Source organism: Prionailurus bengalensis, chromosome A1 (genome assembly GCF_016509475.1).
Source record: "Prionailurus bengalensis isolate Pbe53 chromosome A1, Fcat_Pben_1.1_paternal_pri, whole genome shotgun sequence".
Taxonomy (NCBI): Eukaryota; Metazoa; Chordata; class Mammalia; order Carnivora; family Felidae; genus Prionailurus; species Prionailurus bengalensis.
Genome location: NC_057343.1, coordinates 117,952,688 through 117,973,965, shown reverse-complemented (window position 1 = coordinate 117,973,965; position 21,278 = coordinate 117,952,688). Strand labels below are relative to the sequence as shown.

General features: G+C 47.5%; 1 protein-coding gene across 28 annotated transcripts in view; it reads right to left on the bottom strand.

Moving 5' to 3' along the window:
• LOC122482144 (protocadherin gamma-C4) overlaps positions 1-21,278 on the bottom strand; it is a 178,103-nt gene that overhangs the window by 9,870 nt on the left and 146,955 nt on the right. For 22 of the 28 annotated variants that reach the window (XM_043580349.1, XM_043579680.1, XM_043579044.1 and 19 more), the window contains one exon: positions 5,827-5,885. In XM_043580349.1, coding sequence (XP_043436284.1) covers positions 5,827-5,885 — 59 coding nt within the window. Of the gene's footprint in view, positions 1-5,826; positions 5,886-6,091; positions 6,137-6,257; positions 6,318-8,868; positions 17,632-21,278 lie in introns of those variants that run through there. The other 6 variants (XM_043578783.1, XM_043578774.1, XM_043580678.1 and 3 more) reach the window with 6 other exon arrangements.

Here is a 21,278-nt window from a genome sequence, read left to right as displayed (position 1 = left end):
CTTTAAAAAAAAATACCAAACAAATTAAAAGGACATTTGGAGAACATTTATGAAAATCTGCCAGTGGACTACATGTTATTATACTACTGTTAAATTTCCCAAATGTGATCATTCTTATATGGTTTGTATGAGAATGTTACTGTTACTAGGAGGTGTATACTAAAGTTTTTCAAACACTACAATGTCTGCAACTCTCAAATATTCAGAAAAAAAAAAAGTGTAGTATGTGTGTGGAAAGAGAGAGAGAGAGAGAAAAAAATGCAAAATACAAACAACTGATTAATCTAGGTAAAAACAATATGTCTGAGTTCATCACACTATTTCGACAAATGAATTTTTTGACAAGCTTGAAACATCTCAAAGTAAAATGTTGAGAAGTAAAATGAAGTATCTAGGAGAAAGTAGTGTTGTGGGAGAGAGCTTTCCAGGCAGAGTGAGGAACTTGCCCCAAGCCTCTGAAGCTGGAAAATGCTTGGCCAGTTCAGTGGACTAAGGGCAGCCAGTGTGGCTATCCCAAGGGGAGATGGTGTCAGGGGCTGAGGTTGTAAAATGGACACTAAAAACTTTGGTCTCATCCTAAGAGCTCTGAGAAGTCACTGAGGTGTTTAAAGAGAGGGGGGTGTCATGATTGGATTTAAGAATTTAAATACTGGTTTTGCTCCTGGGAGAGGACTAAGGGTGAAGGGTCCCTCTAGGAGGACAGGAGCCCAGTGCTGCGGCCTCAGCCACCTCTGTCTCTGTGGGAATCCAGGGGTCTTTACTTGCAGTCCTGCTGTCACTCGACGTGCTGGAAGGCAGAGGCCTCAGGCAGATGGGCTCATGCCTAGAGGAGAAGCCTAACTGGGATAGAGTGGGGAGAACAGTTGTCACGGAGGGGAAGCAGAGAGACAGGCTCCAGGGGAGACAAGAGGGTCAGATACCTGGTTAGGGGGATGCCCAGTGGAGACTGGGGAGTGGTGCTGAGGGAACAGAGGTGAGTGGAGTGGAGGGGTAGGCCTGGAACCATAATGGGCTGGCCTATAAGGAGGATTCTTGGGCAATGGTTGAAGGCTGCAGGCTAAACGGATGGGCAGTTGCCAGATCTTTGACTTCTTTCTGAACAATTTGCTGAGAGCTTCCTATTCTCTGGAAGAGAATATATTTATGTTCTTCCTATATGTGTGTGTGTGTGTGTGTGTGTGTGTGTGTGTGTGTGTGTAGCCAAATTAAGCCTCAGAACCACCTGCAGGTAAGTGTTATTATGATTATCCCTATTTTTCAGTAGATGAATCCAGGGCTCAGAGAGGTTAAGAGACTCCCAAATTCTCACAGCCAATAACTGGCAGAGCTACGTCCTGAAAGAGACCTAATGTGAATCTGAAGCCTATGTTCTTATACATGACACCACACTGGACTTCAGCAGAGAGGCAGCAGTGGGGATAGGAGACTCTTCCAGGATTTAGGAGATGTTGAACAATAAAAGTAGAGGGGATTGACTACCTCTAATTCACCATTTTCCAAGAATCCACTATGTGTCAGTGACTATGGTAAACCCTGAGATATAAAAGCTGATAGAGTTTTGCCATAAGGAGTTTGTATTCTGGTGCACTGGATGGGTGTGTGAGGGAACATCCCAGAAGATGGGCTATGGAAAAATGCTCCCTGCAGCATGATCAAAAAAAAAGAAAAGTCTGGGAAAGTCACCTCTAACAACAGCCTGGATTTAACTATGTTAAAATATAAACATGTATGAATTTTTTAAGGTAGTAAAAGCCTGTCAGCCTTTTAAAATATATATTATATGCCCATATAAGGGGCTGTTATGCAACAATTAACTTTGAATTTTTTTTTTTTTTTTTTTTTTACTGACATGGGAAAATTGTGATATACTGCAAAGAGAACAGATACAGGTGGATCTTCTGTTCCAGCTCTCTCTCTGCCCTGCCCCAACTCACACTCGTGCTCTCTCAAAATAAACAAACATTAAGAAAATAATATAATAAAATACACATGTGAAAATATTAAAGAGCTTAAGAGATTTGAAACACTCAAATACAAAATGTGGGTCTTAATTTGGATAAGCATGCAAATGAATTACCAGAGAGAGACACATAACGGGAAGTGTCAATACAGACTAGATATTTGATGATACTAGTTTATTAATATTATATTACTTAGTATTAACATATTATTAGTTTATTGATATTATTGTTAATGCTTCTGTATGTAAAAGAATTGTCTAAGACCGTGAAGAGTCAGATGACATTATATGATGGCTGAGATTTGTTTCACAGTAATTCAAGGGGGAAACAGGGTGGAGACTGAAGTGAAACAACGTAAGGCATTAGGTGAAGCTGGACGGTGGGATCATAGAGGTTCATTATACCGTTCTACTTTTGTACAAATCTGAAAATTTCATATTCAAAAAATGTGAATGTGGGTTTCTCTGGGTTGTGAAATTTGAGTCCTTTTTCTTTTAAAAATTTTTCTCTATTTCCCCATGCTTCTACAATGAGCATGTATTATTTTATAAGCAAAAAAATAAAAAAATAAAAAAATAAAAAAACAAACCCAAAACTAAGTTGCTATTTGTCTGCTGAATGGCTGCCTCAACTGAGGGAGAGCAGGGATAGTGTTTCTCAGAGGAGGGGGATGGAAGGGTAGTGTGGAGCCATCAAAGGAGAACAGAGTGGAGACCAGGACAAGCTAAATGGAGACTCTCATTGAGCAGAGGCAGGGAACAGCTGCAGGGTGGAGCCTGTGTTACTGTGTGAGAAGGGACAAGTGGCTTGCTGGGTTCAGAGCTTGAGATAACAGCTGTTGAGATAAGAAGCCAAAAAGATGACTTGAGACAGGACAGTGGCTGGAAGGAGGAGCACCTGGCAGGCAGGGACTTCAGAACATGTCTTTCCCCCTTTTGTCTGGGCAATGTGACCCAGTGCTGACTTGAACTTGAACTAGGTTCACCTCAACACTAACCCTGCTGTGAACATGGTGTGCCAGTAGCCAAAATGGTACAGTGGAGGGGAGTGGAGCAGAGAAGCAATGGAGGGCTGGAGCCAGAGTTGGACTAGATAAATCTCCTTTCTTCATCCTTCCACTCATCATAACAGCAGCAAAGACAAAGTACCCTGTCAGTCTGTTGATCTTGAGAGGCCTTACCACAAGGCCTGTGTGGAGGCTCTTCCCTCTCTCCTTGAGCTGGTTAATTTGAAACCCTTCAGATTTCAGCACAATCTCCTTTCCTCCTAGAGGTCCTCTTGGTCCCTTACCAGGGCAAATCCCTACTGCAGGCCCTCACCACCAGGTAGTGCACTTTATAGCACTTACAATAGCTGTGATCTTACATTTACTTTGGTATTTAGTTAATATTTGCTTTATTCAACGCATGGTAAGCTCCTTGTGGGCAGGGAGCAGGCCTATTTTGTCATCTCCTACCCCTAAAACACCACCTGGCCCACAGTAGGTGCTTACTAACTATGGAATAAATGAAAGAGAAAAGGTATAGTTGTTGGATTGGGCCCTTAATGTTTATTTCACCTGGGCCATTTTGGAGCTACATCAGAAATGTTTGTCCATCCCCCTCAACTTAACTAAGGAAGGGAATCTTCCCTTACATCTCCCCAAGAGCTCCTATATTTCAGGCCACCAAGTCTTTCATTTGATGACAAAGGACTTGAGGCAGGGGTACGGTGCTCAACCCAGAGGGGACAACAGAAGCAATCTGTGGGACTTCTAGGTTCAGCACTGAATTCTGCTTCAGGACCAGTATACAGTCTGCAGCAGAGGTGGGTAAAGGGGACACAATTTGCCCAGTACCTCTCATCACCTCAGCTCAAATGTCACTTCTTCTTGGAGGCTTTCTCTACCCTTCCCCCCACGATTACACTCATATGACCCTCTTTTTCTGAGAACTTGCTATGATTTCTAACTAGACATTTTTTAGGGCAATTTGTTGTCAATTTGTTGTCTCACCTGCTATCCTGGAAGTCTGTGAGCTCAAAGATCATGTCTGCTTGTTCATTCTTACAGGACAGTGTTTAGAACATGGCCTGGTTCATAGTAGATGCCCAATAAGTAGGTGATGCATGAATGAATACATGAATAAACATATGAATGACCTAATGGATAAGCTATACAGAAAGGCTGGCAAGGCCACTGGATTAAAAGGAGACAGATGGGGTCAAGGGAGGGGCAAAGACAGTCCAAACCAACTGTTTTTCTGCCTTCTAAAGGCCTTCTAGGAAGCATCTTGAGTTCCTGATACATGTGCAGGACTGCACATGCCAAGGAGGTGGAGTCTCTACCTCCCTGGCATGTGCTGAGGTCTCCTGGATTCTTGTGGCAGTGAACACTCACCAACTATAACATGTGGGAAAATGTGGGCAGCAAGTGCCTGACCATCAAGGAGGCAGAGGAAGGTGACCTAAGCTCTGCCCTCTCTCTCTCCTGGGTTCCTTGGACTCCTCTAGGCTCCTGACTTCTAACAGGGAGAACTGGCCCAAAGCCCACCCCACTTCCCTCAGACCAACTAAAGATCTTTCTGCTTTTTCCTTCCCCACCACCCACAGGAAGTTCCTGTCTCAGCAGGAATTCATACTCAACTGAAATGAACAGCTGGGATAGCCTGGATAGAGGAGTATGTGGTGTGAGCACTGATCAAAGACTCTGTATGTGAGGGACAGGGGCAGGGAGAGAGTTGTGGGCGGGAGGTGAGGGGATGTGTATTCTGGCTTGCCCACAAGTACAAAAAAATGAGAGACAGAGACAAAGAGTAGGAGACAGGATAAAAGGGAAACAGAGAGAAACAAAGTGTTACTCTGGAACAGATTCAGCAATGCAGACACAGACTACACACTTAGAGATACAGAAACAGACACACACAAAGACAAGGAAAAAGACATAGGCTGAGAACAAAGAGGAAAGCAGAAATATCAAGAGGTTGAGAAACCAAGAGACTAGAGACAGAGGAACATGAGGACACTAGGAAAGAGGAAAAGAAAAGCGTTCAAGGAAAGAGACTGGGAGGCAGAAACAGACAGAAAAGAAACAGAGACTGAGACTAAGGAAGAGTCATATTTATTCATTAATTCCACATTTATTGAGCACCCAGCATGGCAGGTGCAGTGCAAGGCACAGATCAGGGCAAGTAGACACAAACGGCAGGGACCAAGATGCAGCAATAAAGACAGAAACTAAAAGACAGAAAGAGAGTGAGAGGCAAAGACCACAAACTGAGATAAGAGACTGAGGGAAGGCCAAAGCAGTAAGAAAGAGTGGCAGAGAAAAAGGCCTGCAGGTAGAGAGGGCAGGACCAGTTTCAGGACCTAGGCAGCCTGGAGTGGGGCGGGAGGAGACCTGTCCCAGGAGCTCCCTCCTCAGCCCAGCCTCCAGCAGTGCAGTCTCCCCTTCCAACAGCTGACCCACCTCCCCCACCTCTCCTGGGCTCTGCCCCGTGGACTCTGGAGGAGGTTCTGACTGCTGACTGTGCCTCCCCCATCTCCTGTCCCCTGGTTCTCTGCCTGAACCCCAGCCCAACCTGGAACAGGGGGACTTAGGAATTAGATGGGTTCCACCCAGAGACCACCTCAGGACCAGGAGATAGGAAAAGATTCACCTGGTGAGAAGGGAGGGGCTGAGGTGTGAAATGAGCTTTCAAAATAGAGTAGAAGCCTTTTCCTTCTGGGCTCTGTGTACGAGCCCCCAATACACCAAAGCCTCCCTGAAATCCGGAACTGAGGGAAGAAGCCATTTGTAGCAAATGCTGAGCCCTCCCCCACCTCCTCCCACGTCATCACTGAGAAAATGCCGCAGAGAAGAGGGTGGGCTGGAGAAGCAGTCACCTACCCGCTGGTGCCAGGTCTCTGGGCCTGAGAGAATCGCCAGTCCGTGTTGGGCGGGGCTTGCTGTGGAGAAAACAGAGGGAAAGGAGCTGAGTACTCACAAAAAGAATGTCACCACAGTCTGGGGATGGGCAAGGAAGGAAAGAGGGGAATGGACACAGAGAAAGAGGAGGGAGGGAAAGACTAATCTCCAAAGACAAACCGAACCCCAGGTCTCAGAGGTCTGAGGCAGAGAGAAAATAACACCTATCTGAACATAGTGAGCAAACCCAGATTCCTCTGCTGAAGAAATAGCCCATTCCTCCCTGCCCACAGACTCAGAAATTCAGAGCTGAGATTCAAGGGATGAAAGTGTCTCCTGTGGAACCAGAGGGAGGGGTGCAGAAAAGGCCCTCAAAAGTGGCAGAGGAGATTTTAGATGAGAATTTCACCAGCCTCTAGAAAGAATTTATTTAGCTCCTCAGCTGGGAACAAAAGCATCCTTGCAGCAAGATGGCTGCTGCTCCGGGTAACCCTTTTTGCGCCAGGTTGTGCTGTAATATATTCAGAGGGACGCCTCCTCCAGGCCTTTGGCTCTCAAGAATACCTTCCCACAGCTAAACACATTATTAACTTAGGAGTCATGCCAGACTGATCCTTTGCAGGGCATCCAAGCCCCAAGACACCCCTCACCCCCAGAACTCTGCCAGACAATGGCTGTGACTAAGGAGGAGAGAACAAGGCTGCTCTGTCTGGGACAGAGAAAACTGCTGGGATGGAGCGCAGCAGAGACCTAGCTCCCACAGCCTCCAAAGCCTCTAAGGAGAGCCAGCTAAGTCTCCAGGGCTCTTAAGGGGCTGATCTGTAGCCATGTCCCACCTGGGTGAAGGTGTGAGACTTTGGCCGGCCACTTCACTCCTGAGTCCCTTCCACCCTTTCGAGAGGGTGTATTATCCCATCACATATGGAGCACTCCTAGAGCCATCTCCTTACCCCTTCTGGGCTGTGCTGATAAGAGACTCTCACTCTCACTCCCAGAAGCAGAGGAGAAGTGTGAGCATCTCTGATTACACGGGGGAGAAAACAGACCCAAGTCTGTCAAGTATCTCACTCTAAGGCCCACAGGTGTCAGTGATATGAGCAGAACTCAGAAAGTTAGCATCCCAGGTACAACACAAGTCACCAGCACCAGTCCAGATCACCAGCCTGGGGAAAGGCAATGGGATGCCTACTCATCAGCCACTGTATTCTCAGACACAGGACAATCTATGTATGATCCATGCAAGAACCATGAATCATGCAAGAACCATGACAGACTGGAGGAGAGTTGCTGGGCAAAACTCACAACTTACACAAAGATGGCGGGTCCAAAGTGTGTTCAGTGAGGGCTACTCAGGAACAAGGAGCCCCAGGAGACTTTTCTCTAACATATAAAGCCCTAAAAGGGAAAGAATCCCATCTATGCCTCATCCAAGCAGATGCAAACTGCCCTCCCATCTTCCAGCTTTGTGAAAGCACAAATTCTGGAATTAGACCCAAGTTAGATCTTTCTCTACCACTTACCCAGTGAACTTGCATGTCACTTGACCTCTGTGAAATTCAGTTACAAGGTGGGGAAGCTAGTATCTACCCAACAAAATTCTTGGGAAGAACAAGTGAAGAACATGGTACTCCAAGGAGGTAGTGCAGGAAGGCTCTTTCAATCAGCTATCACATGGGGGTATTGTTTCAAACTCTAATTCTGATTCAAGTGCAGGGTGGGGCATGAGTATATTTTGAATAAAAGCTCCTGAGTTTGTGGAAACTAGTGCCTTTTTACTATCATAGTTTCCCCACTGATGAGGGCACCCCAGCATCTGGCAGAGGCTGTGGCTTTCCCTCAGCTGAAGGAAGGATTGACAGAGTCTCACATACTTTGGTCACCCCCAAAGCCCTGACCCTAGATCACAGGAACCACATCAAGGTCACGACGGAGCCAAAAGCCTATCTCTGAGTGTCCAGGGTCCAGGTGCTTCATGTCCCCACTTCCTGTGATAGGACAGGCAGTGACTGTCACTGAGGTCCCAGGCTGCCTATCCTACCCTTGGCCCACAGGGTAGCTCAGCCAGACCCAGAGGTTTCTGGGCTGGAGGCACACTGCTGCCCTCTGCTTGGAGCCCCAATACTATGGGGTGGCCCACGCCAGAGTTAAAAACTCTTGCCCAGAGGTGACCTGATCTAGTCCCAGGAAGAAGCAGGAAAAGGTTCCTGGGTCCTTGCAGGCCCTGGGATCCTCACCAGGGTGTGATCAGTCAGCAGTGAGCACCACTGAGGCCAACAGCCAGGTGGTTGGGAAGCTATGAGGGGCCCAGGAACAGCCAGTGCAAGTGAACTTGGCAGCAGGCGCTGGCAGTAAAAGGTGGTGTGTGTGTGTGTAAGCCCAAGTGCAGGTGTGTGTGCGTGTGTGTGCGTGTGTGTGTCTGTGAGCATGCAGATGAGATGAGACAAGTCTGTTGCTGCGTGTGGCCAGTGGGTGTGTTCTGCAAGGAGGACATGCATGAAGCCTGGATGTACAATAATCCTGTCTACAGGTGCATTTGTTTGACGGAGGAATAAGGAAGGTTGAGATTAACAGTGAAGTCACAGATCAAGGGACTGGAAGAGGAAACTTAAAGACTGGCACAGCAAGCTGGCTGGCTTGGGAGTCAAGGAGGCTGGATGCAGGCATAGATCCATGACTGCCTCCACCAAGGACCACCCTCTGCTCCCCAACCCTAGCCATAAAGACTGCTGGGCCCCAGCCTTTTCTGAGTGAGGGCAGCAGGGACTGGTCTTACTTCCCCTCACCTATAATCACCACCACCTCCTGGTGCTCAGAGTCCTATCCCCACATTGGCATTCCACACAATCAGTCCAAATGGTCCCAACAATCAGGTGGAGTGCAGGCAACACTGAGCTCCATCCTCTACTCCCACACCCCCACCCCCTCCCGAGAGAAATGGACATAAATTCAAAGTCCCTTTTGTGGATGGGCTGCTTCTCCATTGCAGGCCACAGGGGTTGTCCTGGGCAGTGTTGAGCCCCTCACCTGGCTCCGCTCCCGCAGCGTATTAGAGCGGGACCGGAAGGCATCAGGCTCCAGCACCAGCGCTGAGGGCTGCTGGACACTGAGGGGCCTTAGAAAAGTGAAGTCACTGCCATCCGAGGCTGGTGAAAAGCACGTCCTGTAGCAGTGGCTCTGTGAGTCTGTGGGCCGCAGTGTCACCTCCATGTACTTGAGTGTGCCGTCTGAGCTCACCTGCAGGTTGGGACTGGACTGCTTATAGAAGTCCCGAGAGGGCGAGTCCTGGTGCCTGCAGCACTGGCCCCCACCCCCATCCTCATCTGTGTGCCCCCGAAGGCATTTAGCTGACAGAAAGGTGAAGGTGACTAAGGATAAGAGACTGATGGCTGCAAGAGCCACAATGAGGTAAAGGGTAAGGTCTGAACGCTCAGGAGGGAGTGTGAGGAAATCGTTGGATTTGGGCATTTCCTCAGGGTCCTCATCCTCCAGAACCAGCAACACTGTGGCTGTAGAGGAGAGAGAAGGGTCACCATTGTCCCTCACCAGGACCACAACCTGCTGGGTGTTAGAGTCATCCTCCCGTAAGGCCCGGGCTGTGCGCACCTCCCCAGTATGTGCAGACACCAGGAACAGTCCTGGAGCTGTAGACTGTGGCAACAGTGAATAGGAGAGCCATGCATTGTGGCCAGCATCAGCATCCACAGCTGTCACTTTGGTGACCAAGGAGCCAGGAGGAGCAGAGCGAGGGAGACGTTGGGGGACTGAGAGTTCCCAGCCGGGTCTTGGGTGCAGCACCGCTGGTGCATTATCATTCTGATCCAGGACAAACACATGCAGAGATGTGTTCGAGTGCAATGGGGGAGAGCCAGAGTCTCGCACACCCACCATGATGTGCATCATTTGCAACAATTCGTAGTCAAAGGTGCGCTGGGCAAAGACCCGCCCATCCTCAGGGTTGACATATACAAAGGAGGAAGCTGGGGCTCCCTGAATCTGATTCCCTACAATGGAGTAGGTGAGATGGGCATTATCCCCAGTGTCTGGGTCTGAGGCAGCCACAGTGCAAAGAAGGGAACCTGGAGGCCGGTTTTCAGGGATGTAAGCAGTATAGAGCTGTTGAGAAAAGTAGGGTGCATTGTCATTAACATCTGAAATGTTGAGCCGGATGGTGAGATGTGCATGCAGGGGAGGTGAGCCTGCATCACTAGCAAGTAGCTCAATGACATAGTGGGATGTGGTCTCCCGGTCCAAAGGCTGGCTGGTTAGCAGTGAGTAGTGGTTCTCAGAAGGCTTAATCTGAAATGGCAGGTCCGGGGAGATATCAAGGCCCACTTCACCATTTCTCCCCGAGTCTCGGTCCCGCACATTAAACAAGCCCACTACTGTGCCCACTGGTGTGCTCTCCAGGATAGGGTTGACCAGAGAGGCTAGCAGTACCTCTGGGGCGTTGTCATTGGCATCTTCCACATCCACCTGAATCATGCAGTGGCCTTCCATAGCTGGCTGTCCCTGGTCACGGGCTCTTGCATGAATTTCATAGAAACTTGACTCCTCAAAGTCTATGGGACCCAACACATGGATTGCTCCACTGCTAGGGTCTAGGCCAAAGATGTTACGCACCACTTCTGATGTATGGTCTCCAAAAGAATAGTCTAGTTGGCCATTGGTGCCCTCGTCCGGATCAGTGGCATTGAGGCGGAGCAGCAGTGTACCCATGGGTGCATTTTCTGGGAGCCCCACACGTAGAACAGAGGACTGGAAAGTCGGAGCATTATCATTAATATCCAGTACAATGACAGAGATAAGGGTCGTCCCTGAGCGGGCTGGGATACCCCCATCCACAGCAGTAAGCACCAGCTGATGTCTTGCCTGGGCTTCACGGTCCAGCTGCTGCTCCAGCACAAGCTCTGGGAATAGCTTCCCGTCTTTTAGGGTCTTCACATTCAGAAAGAAATGGCTGCTGGGGCTTAGAGTGTAGAAGCTCACAGTATTGGTGCCCACGTCCGGATCCTGGGCACTATCCAGTGGGAATCGGGCCCCAAGCGCAGCTGATTCTGAGATGCGTATCTCTCGCTCAGAGGTGGCAAAGCCAGGAGAGTTGTCATTGAGATCCAGGATCTCTACCTCTACGCGGATTAGTTCCAGGGGGTGTTCAGTCACCACCTGTATTGGCAGCAGGCAGCTTGTACTGGCTCCACATAGGCTCTCTCGGTCAATCTTTTGATTCACTACCAGAGCACCACTCATCAAGCTCAGGGAAAAAAAGTGTCCATTCTCCTCAGACCCCAACCGCAGTCGGCGGCTCAACAGATCTGTCACCTTTAAGCCTAGATCCTGAGCAACATTCCCCACCAGCGTCCCCGGCTCAGACTCCTCCACCACTGAGTAACGAAGCTGCCCGGACACCCAGCCCCAGCAGCACAACGACAACATGCACAGCACTTGCCATTTCCCAGCGAGCTGTGGGGGTGTCTTGGGCCCCATGACCCAGAGGTCCCTTCCTGGACACTGACTCTGTGCTGTCCTGTCTCCAAGGCAGACCCAGGTCTTGGAATGTAGCAGCTGAAATCTCTTATGTCTCCTTCCAGCCTCTTAAAAACTGCTCCGAGGTATGTCTGCCTGCAGCAGTTCTTCTTAGTCACCAAATGGCGGGGGTGGGTGGGGGGGGAGGGGAACTGAATCTGAGTGGAGCTGGGGAACAGGAGGAGGAGAGGTGGGCAGGAAGAGCAGATCCCCCACCTCTGCTCTGAGTCTGATTGGCCAAAAAGTCTGTCTGCTCTCAACCAATTATGAAGTCCCCTCAGTCCTGGAAACCTTAGGAACAGGCAAATCTGTGTCAATGAAGCCTCCTACCTCCCCACTCATTTCATGCTGCAGGTTGATTCAGCCCCCTTGGCAGCAAAGTTTGACAGCTCAGATGGTTCTCAACAGGGAAGACAAAGTGGTACAAAACTTCTCAGTGTTCTGTCCCAGCAACTTCCCTCAGGACTTTAGAAGTTTCCACTACTTTGTTAAACCAACAAAATTTTGTCCTTCCAGGGGAGGCAAAGCCATGTGAACCCCCCCCCCCCCCCCCCGCCCAACGCCATTCTGCCAAACATGGCTGAGGTGAGAGAAACCATTTGTTAGGATCCTGTAAAGCCTTGCTCTGACTCTCCATCAATGCTTTGAGGAATCTCAATGTCAGCTGATGGTTACAGGATTCAGCTTTTATGAGATCCCTGACTTGAGCTATGGAATGAGCATAACAGCTTTTAGTAGGGGGAACATTCCTGGAACTGATCCAGGTCACCCAAGAGAGTGAGTAGAAACCAGGCGTTGTCTCTAGAATTTATGGTTGCACCAATTCAAAAGTCTACTTAAAGACTTCCAGAGTGGCTGCCTCTGAGTTCCTCAGCTGTAAACCAGTTTTCTGACATGAAGTGATTTTACTCACATGTTGCTTCCCCCCCCACCAAAGAAGTAATGCTCCCCTGCCCCCAATTCTTTTGCATCTAGCTCAAATATCAGTGGGAACCTGAATGGGATTCCTGAAGACTTGGACTAAAAGATCTCTGCTTGGATCCTGATGCCTCCCTACTTCCCCTTCAGCTCTCCCCTCTTTGTGCTCTCTGCTGTTTCAAGCAGCGAGTTCTCTCTATAGTGGGTTAGGAGGTACTTAACATTGTGGGGCAAATACAGCAGTCACCCTAGATTCATTGGGAAATGGTAACCTAGAGTTAAGGTAGTCCAGAACCTGCCCCCCTCATTCAGGAAGAGAAAGCAACCTCTTGGGTTTAGGTGACTGCCTGATACACCCTACCCCTGTACAGGATAGCCTTCTATGCTCCCACATTCTGGCACCATGCTTCCACAATACCCTGGCTCTTGATCATTACCTTCATTTCTTACCTTCAGGTACATAATCCACCTCAAGTACTAATCTGTGACAACTTCCTGGTTATTCACAAAATACTTCGAAAGCACACCATCTACAACATAGTTACCACTCACTATGGGCTCTGGCAAAGAGACCAACAGTCCCAGGGACATGACCCAGCCATATGCTTGGATCAGAGTAACTCTCAAGCACTGGCTGAGCCTGCAAAGGTCTCACCTCTAGCCCATACAGAAGATCAGAGGGTGGGCAGCTTGGGCGAACAGGCTCCCCTGCCATAGGTGCACTGGGTGACTTCACCATCATGAAGCTATCGCTCCGAGTGGGTGCAGAAGCCAAGGGTGTACAGCCATGAGAGTGGCCGCCCACATCAACAAACTTGATAGGATCATCTGACCCTAGCTGGATTCGCAGGATCCCATTGGAAGGAGGAAGCCCCTCCCTCCTTCGAGATCGGGTGAGACAGGCACAGGTGCCAGCAGGAAAGCAGGTCACTCCACAGGCAGCCCCACGCAAACACTTAGACAGTAGTGCAACAAATGAGCCAAAGGAGACAAAGCAAATTGCCACTAGTGATACAGCCAAATAGAGGGTCAGGCGGGATTCTCCTTCCCTTGGAGCTGAAGATTCTCGAAGATCAGGGACAACTGGATGAGTATCTTCCTCCAAGGACACCAGTAGAGTAACAGAGGTAGAAAGTGGTGGACTACCACTATCCTTTACTACAATGACCAGCTTCTGTGGTGGGAGATCAGCTGGGATTGGAACTGCCGTCCGAACCTCCCCAGCATAGCGAGAGACAGCAAACAGGCTGGGGTCTGGGGCCTCCAGGAGCTGATAGGAAACCCAAGCATTGTAACCTGAATCCAAGTCCACAGCAGTCACCTTTGTGACTAGATGGCCAGCACCAACTGATGGAGGCAGAGCTTGCGGACATAAAGAACCAGGCCGGGCCCTAGGACGCAGCACAGCTGGGGCATTGTCATTGAGGTCCAGCACAAACAGACGAACTGTCACAGTGCTACTAAGAGGTGGGTTGCCCCGATCCCGGGCCTGCACCTCAAATTGCAATGTCTGTGTTTGTTCATAGTCAAAGGATCGAGTAGCATGAACAGCTCCTGTTTGGGGGTTCAGAGAGATGAAAGAAGAAGCTGACACATCTCGATTTCTGGGCTCCAGGAGAGAGTAGGAGATGAGTGCATTCAAGCCAGAGTCTGGATCAGAGGCTGCAAGGGAACAAAGCAGGTCCCCTGGGCGATTGTTCTCAGGAACAAACACCTCATGTGACCTCTGGAAGAAAGAGGGTGGGTTATCATTCACATCTGAAATATTGAGGAAAATACTCCTCTGGGTACTCAGGGGAGGATTCCCAGCATCGGAAGCAGTGACCATGATGTCATAGCTGGATTTGGCCTCTCGGTCCAAGGGCCCAGAAGTCACCAAGGAGAACTGGTTCCTGAAGGCAGACTTGAGGGCAAATGGCAAGTGGTCAGGAATACGGAGGCTCACGTCTCCATTTGACCCTGAGTCAGGGTCCTGCACACTGATGAGTGCCACTACAGTGCCAGGTTCTGCACTCTCTGGAAGAGTCCCAAGCTCTGAGGTCACTGTGATGTGGGGGGCATTGTCATTTACATCTAGGAGATCCACCCGAAGGCTGCAATGTTGCTCCATGGCTGGAGAACCCCCATCGCGAGCCCGAATATCAAATTCATAATAATTCTCACTCTCAAAGTCTAGGGGCCCCTGAAGGGTAAGCTTTCCAGTAGTAGGGTGAAGGCTAAAGAGGTTTCTCACATGATCAGGGGTATGACCACTGAAAGAAAAGGTGACGTTACCACTGGGACCCAGGTCTGGGTCAGAGGCATTGAGCTGGATGAGCAGCATGCCGGCAGGAGCACTCTCCAACACACTAATCCTGTAGCTGGATTGCTGGAAGGCTGGGGCGTTGTCATTCACGTCCAGCACTGATACCCGGAGCTCTGCAGTGCCAGATCTCGGGGGGTTCCCTCCATCCACAGCAGTCAGCACCAGGCGGTAGTCTGATTGCTTCTCTCGATCCAAAGGCTTCTCCAGGAGCAGCTCTGGGACCAGGCTGCCGTCGCTGCGCTTCTTGACATCCAGTGCAAAGTGTTCATTGGAGCTTAGTCTATAGCTGCTGATAGAATTGCTCCCCACATCTGCATCCTGAGCCTTTTCCAAGGGGAAACGCTGTCCTGGAGGAGCTGCCTCCCCAATTTCCAAGTCTAGCTGCTGCCGAGGAAATCGGGGGGCGTGATCATTCACATCCACAATCTCTACCTCCGCTCGGTACATTTCCAAAGGCCCTTCAGTTACAAACTCCAGGGGCACGATGCAGCTGGCACTGAGTCCACACAGTGCCTCTCGATCAATTGGATTCTTGATGAGCAGGGCTCCACTGTCCAAATCCACACGGAAGTGTCTTTGGTTCACCTCTCCAGCAACCTGCAGCCTACGAGCTGACAGAGTCTCTGTATCCAGCAAGAAATCTTGGGCGACATTCCCTACAAAAGTCCCTTCTTGTGACTCCTCTGGGACCGGGTAGCGGATCTGCCCACAAACGTAACCCAGGTGGCAAATGAGGAACAAAAGGGTGGCCCCCCAGCAGATTTCTACCCAGCTTCCCACCTTGCGGAGCATTGCTGCTTCCCGTTAGTCCTCTACCTGGTCCTGGGAAGCAGAAGAAGCCGACCCGCCCCAAACGGCAACAGCAGCTGGAGACACCTATCTCTCTTCGTGGCGCCAGCTCTGGCGCGGCTGGGCCGGCACCGCAAGGGTTACAGGCCGTTTTTGCTGGTGGCGGGGTAGATTTGTCTGCCTTCCACCACCCGATTGGCAGACAGCAGCTCCTAGGTTCAGCCAATAGGCTGAGCAGAGAACATCCCAATAGCAGCAGGGTTAATGCGTCGCAGCATTGGAGGACAAAAAAAAAAAAAAAAAAAAAAAAAAACCAGAAAAACAAAAACAAAAAAAACCCAAAAAACAAAACAAAACAAAAAACCTATCTTTTTGCCTTCCTCCCACTCAACAGCATTTCCTTCTATAGGTTTATTACCTCTAATGAGAGGCAAACAACATGTATGTATGTTCTTTTTTCCCCCCAAACACACCAACTTCCCCCGCCCCTTTTCGGCGGGGAAAACAGACAGCCAAAGCCCTAGCAACCTGCAGCCCATAGAGGAGTAGCCATTTGAGACTGGTCACTTTGTTCAAGCCAGTGTTGTCATCCACCAATATTTGAAATGGGTAGTTTATGCCTCAGTCTGATTGTATTGGAGCAACAGCGAATTAGAAGCAGTGCCATATATTCAAAACTCTGCCCCTCTGCAGATTATTCAGAAACATATCCATCTCTTTGCAGACAAGACTTACACATTAATGTAACCAATTAAATTTATGCAGTGCACGTTTCTTTTGGAACAGGAGGTGTAGCAGACACAAAATCTCTCTTATTCAGGCACTAGCTAGTGATACACTGAATTACCATTCGTTGATTTCCAGGACAGTATAGAAGGAGATGAAGCAAGGTGGAGGGAGTCAGGAGAGGGAGATGTTCCAAATCAGTAAAGAATCAGTGTGTATGGGAGGCGCTAAGGACTAGATCTCATTGCTTGGCAGAATGCTAATGTTCACAGATTTAATAGCTTCCTTGAATGACTGAGATCAGCCACTAATAGCACTGTGCCCACAAATCCCCTTTATTTGACACCATGGTATGCTTGATTTGTTGTTAATTACCAACAGAGACAGTTTCAAAAGAGCAAGCTTTTTACTTGGCCCCTGGGGGCCTCTTGGAGCTGGAGACTTTATCTCACTCTTCTTCAACCCTGATCTAGACCCTCCCAGGAGCCTGGCTACCACCTTAAACATACACACACAAACACAGAGTTGAGAAACACAGATCATCTCACACTGTAGTTACCTGCAAACTATAATCTGAGTGACAAACACACCAGAGCACAAAGAGAAAAAGTCCAGCCTGATGTCAACATAAGATTTCTTAACTCATCTGAAGCCTCACCTAGGTTACCACTGGGTGTGAAAACTGGGAGCAAAACCCAGGGTTCTAATCCCTCTCCAGATTTTTCCAAACCCTTAAGCCTCAAGAATATCCTTTTGACTATCCTCTTGAGGCCAACAACCTACATTCTGGTCTCAAAGAGAGGGATCTGAATTTGTGTGTCTGTGTGTGTGTGTGTGTGTGTGTGTGTGTGTTTTAACCAAAAAACAGCTAACTCTCCTCTCATAGGAATGGTGGAAGTATAAATCAGTCTGACCTACCAGGTATTTTGGGCAGGATTCACTATCACAGTGAATGACACCACCATCAACCCAGTACCTCCATCAGAACAGGGGAGGGACAGGCAGAGCCATCCTTGACTCATGTCTCTCCCTGACTCCCTCAATCATGTCAATTAAAAAGTCCTGATGATTATACTATAGTCAACACCTTCCACCTATACTGCCACTGTGGTGGTTCAAGCATTTATCAATCTTCTCCTCAGATATTTTAACAGGCTTCTAACTGTTCTCTTTGTCTCCAGTAGCAATATCCCCAATCTATTTTACTTATGGGTGCCAGGATAATCTCTCTTGAGGACATCATACATAGGGGTTTAAAGTTCTGCAGTGACTATCATGAATACAGAACGAAGCCTAAAAGTAACTCAAGATCTAACTCCTGCCTACTTGCTTCACTTTATCTCTTGCCAAGACTGTTAAACAAACATACTTTAAGGTTCAGCAATAATTAAGTATCATTATCCATATGCATGAAATTTCCTGCAAAGGCCCTTCCTGCCTCCTTTTTCCCTTTACTATTTAATAAACTACTACTTACTGAGAAACTTAACAGAAGACCATGGGGGAGAGGAAGGGGGAAAAAAAAGAGGTTAGAGAGGGAGGGAGCCAAAACATAAGAGTCTCTTAAAAACTGAAAACAAGGGGCGCCTGGGTGGCGCAGTCGGTTAAGCATCCGACTTCAGCCAGGTCACTATCTCGCGGTCCGTGAGTTCGAGCCCCGCGTCAGGCTCTGGGCTGATGGCTCAGAGCCTGGAGCCTGTTTCTGATTCTGTGTCTCCCTCTCTCTCTGACCCTGCCCCGTTCATGCTCTGTCTCTCTCTGTCCCAAAAATAAATAAACGTTGAAAAAAAAACCTGAAAATAAACTGAAGGTTGATGAGGGATGGGAGGGATGGGAGGGAGGGGAGGGTGGGTGATGGACATTGAGGAGGGCACCTGTTGGGATGAGCACCGGGTGTTGTATGGAAACCAATTTGACAAATTTCGTATTTAAAAAAAAAAAGATTTACCTTTAAAAAAAATTTAAAAAATAAACTACTCCTTAACTTTTACTTCTCAGCTCAATAATCACCACCTCTATAAAATCTTCCCGATTTCCTCAGGCTGGCTTATGGGTTTCTTTCCCTTTGCTCTGGTTGCTTCTTGTATTATGCAGATCTTCACCGTCATTTTTTTTTCCATGTGTTTCCCATGGTACTACTCTATATACCATAATGACAGGAAATGTGTCTTTTCATCTTTTACAGTGTCTGCATATAGGAATACTCACTAAATGGTGAATTACTGATATTATCATTTATTAGTTCAACAAATACTTACTGAATACTTATACTTCACAAGAATATTTTATATTCAGCATGCTTTATATGCACTGCTTTTATTTTTTTTTTTAATTTTTTTTTCAACGTTTATTTATTTTTGGGACAGAGAGAGACAGAGCATGAACGGGGGAGGGGCAGAGAGAGAGGGAGACACAGAATCGGAAACAGGCTCCAGTCTCCGAGCCATCAGCCCAGAGCCTGACGCGGGGCTCGAACTCACGGACCGCGAGATCGTGACCTGGTTGAAGTCGGACACTCAACCGACTGCGCCACCCAGGCGCCCCTGCACTGCTTTTAACTTACAAAACAATTTTGAAAGAAGTCATCTGTATTTTATAGATGAGGAAACTGGGGTTCAGAGAGGTTAAGAGATGTGTGTGAAGCTAAACAACTAATACATGCAGTACTAGAACTCCCCCCACTCCCATACCTGGTTTGTCTGAGAAAAAAGACTCTCTTTCTATAATATCTTTTTTTTAAAGCCATTTGTTTTAAATTTCTTTTATTTATTTATTTATTTTTTTTTTGAGAGAGAGAGAGAGTAGGGGGGAGGCAGAGAGAGAGGAAAAGAGAGTGTCCCAAGCAGGCTCAACACTGACAGTCCAGAGCCCACCTCAGGGCTCTAATCCCACAACCCTGGGATCATGACCTGACCCTAAACCAAGAGTCTGATACTTAACTGATTTTGCCACCCAGGCACCCCTCTATAACATCTTAAATGATTTTTCTACTAGTTTGTAATCTGTACGATCATAAACTAGCCCTTTCCTGATACCTTTCATATTTAAGAACTAGACCTCTTATAGGTCTCCATATTTGCAAGTTCACACCAAAAGAGGCACACAGTCAATTACTAGCACTGGAATATCATAAAGCCTTAATCCCATATCCCTGACTTGATCCTTTTATGCCAGGTTTGTGATTCTCCCATTCTACAGTTTAAAAACAGCTTTAATGAGATACAGTTCACATACTATATAATTCATCCATTTAAAATGCATAATTCAGGGTGCCTGGGTGGCTCAGTAGGTTAAGCATTGGACTTCGGCTCAGATCATGATCTCGCGGTTCTGTGCTGACAGCTTGGAGCCTGGAGCCTGCCTTGGATTCTGTATCTCCCTCTTTCTGCCTGCCCCTCCCTCCCTCTCTCCCAAAAATAATAAACATTAAAAAATAAAATGCACAATTTAATGCTTTTAGTATACGTGAATATACTAAAAGGATACAACCATCACCACAATCTAATTATAGAATCTTTTTGTCACTCCCCAGAGAGGTTCCATACCCACTGTCCAGCTTTTTTTTTTTTTTTTTTAATGCTTCTTTTTGAGAGAGAGACACAGACCGTGGCGGGGCCGAGGGGAGGGGGGTGGCGCAGAGAGAGAGGGAGACAGAGAATCCAAAGCAGGCTCCTGGCTCTGAACTGTCAGAACAGAGTCCGACACGAGGCTCAAACCCACGAACCGCAAGATCATGACCTGAGTGGAAGTCAGATGCTTAAGTGAGTAAGCCACCCAGGTGCCCCGTGTGCTAGTGGTTTAGGAAGATTGTCTCTTTAGATGACTGAAGGATCCTGTTATGTCTTCCCTATGTTGCTCTTCTAGAGCTATTCTATATAATACATATGTATTTTATTTATTTATTTGAGTATACTTGACACACAATGTTAATTTCAGGTGTACAACAAAGTAATTCAATGAGTTTATAGAGCTATTTTATGTAATATCTTAAGGTTGAGAAATGACAGGATTTTCTAAGTTCAGCCTGGCCCAATAAGCCTGGTTCTTTGAATGCCAGAATAACACTTTGCTTCATAAATATGTTAACTGAAAGACTGGTACATTCTAGGGAAGAAGTTTTCAAACTTGTCTGCACATTAGAATCACTTGGGGACCTTCAAAAAATACTGAGCCCTGTGTCCCAAGAGATTGTGCTTTAATTGGTCTGGGATGTGGCCTGGGCTTCAGAATTTTTAAGGGGTCCCCAGGTAATTCTAGTGTGCAACCAAGTTTGAGAACACTGTTCTAGGGAAAATGCCAGTTGATTCCCAGTCTGACTTCCAGTCTGACAGCTGCTTCTCTCTGGCTTTCATCTTTTCTTAGCCTTTCCATTTATGCCTCTACTTTGTCATTTCTGGCCATCTCCAGATTTTCTTATTTCAAGGTGTGCTTAAGATTTTGGATGGGTAGGGGCGCCTGGGTGGCGCAGTCGGTTAAGCGTCCGACTTCAGCCAGGTCACGATCTCGCGGCCCGTGAGTTCGAGCCCCGCGTCGGGCTCTGGGCTGATGGCTCAGAGCCTGGAGCCTGTTTCCGATTCTGTGTCTCCCTCTCTCTCTGCCCCTCCCCCGTTCATGCTCTGTCTCTCTCTGTCCCAAAAATAAATAAAAAACGTTGAAAAAAAAAATTAAAAAAAAAAGATTTTGGATGGGTAAAGAATAAAAATAATAATAGTAATAGACAAGATTTTTTTTTAACACTTATGATATACCAGGTTCTGAGATTACCTTAGCCAAGAACTCACAGCTGATAAGTGGTGAAGCCCTATTTGTCTAACTGCCAAATCCAAGGTTAATAACAATAATACACTTATTAGTAATAAAATAACAGTGACTCTCCCACAACCGGAAGTGTGTATAGGTTTCACTAAAGACACAGGCTTTACAGTTACCTGCACACCAGCCTGAATAAATGAAAGCTTTACCTTTCTCAAGATACAAATTTACCTACATTTTATACTGTGTGTATACTTAAAAAAATAATGCTGGACGGATGGGGAATAATGCTAGGGTACAAAAGAACTTTCAATTTGTACTATATGTTCTTTTGGACTGTCTGGATTTACTTTCAAAATAAATGATTACTTTTACTTTTATAATTAATGGTGATTATGTCTTTAGATTTGGGGATTATTGT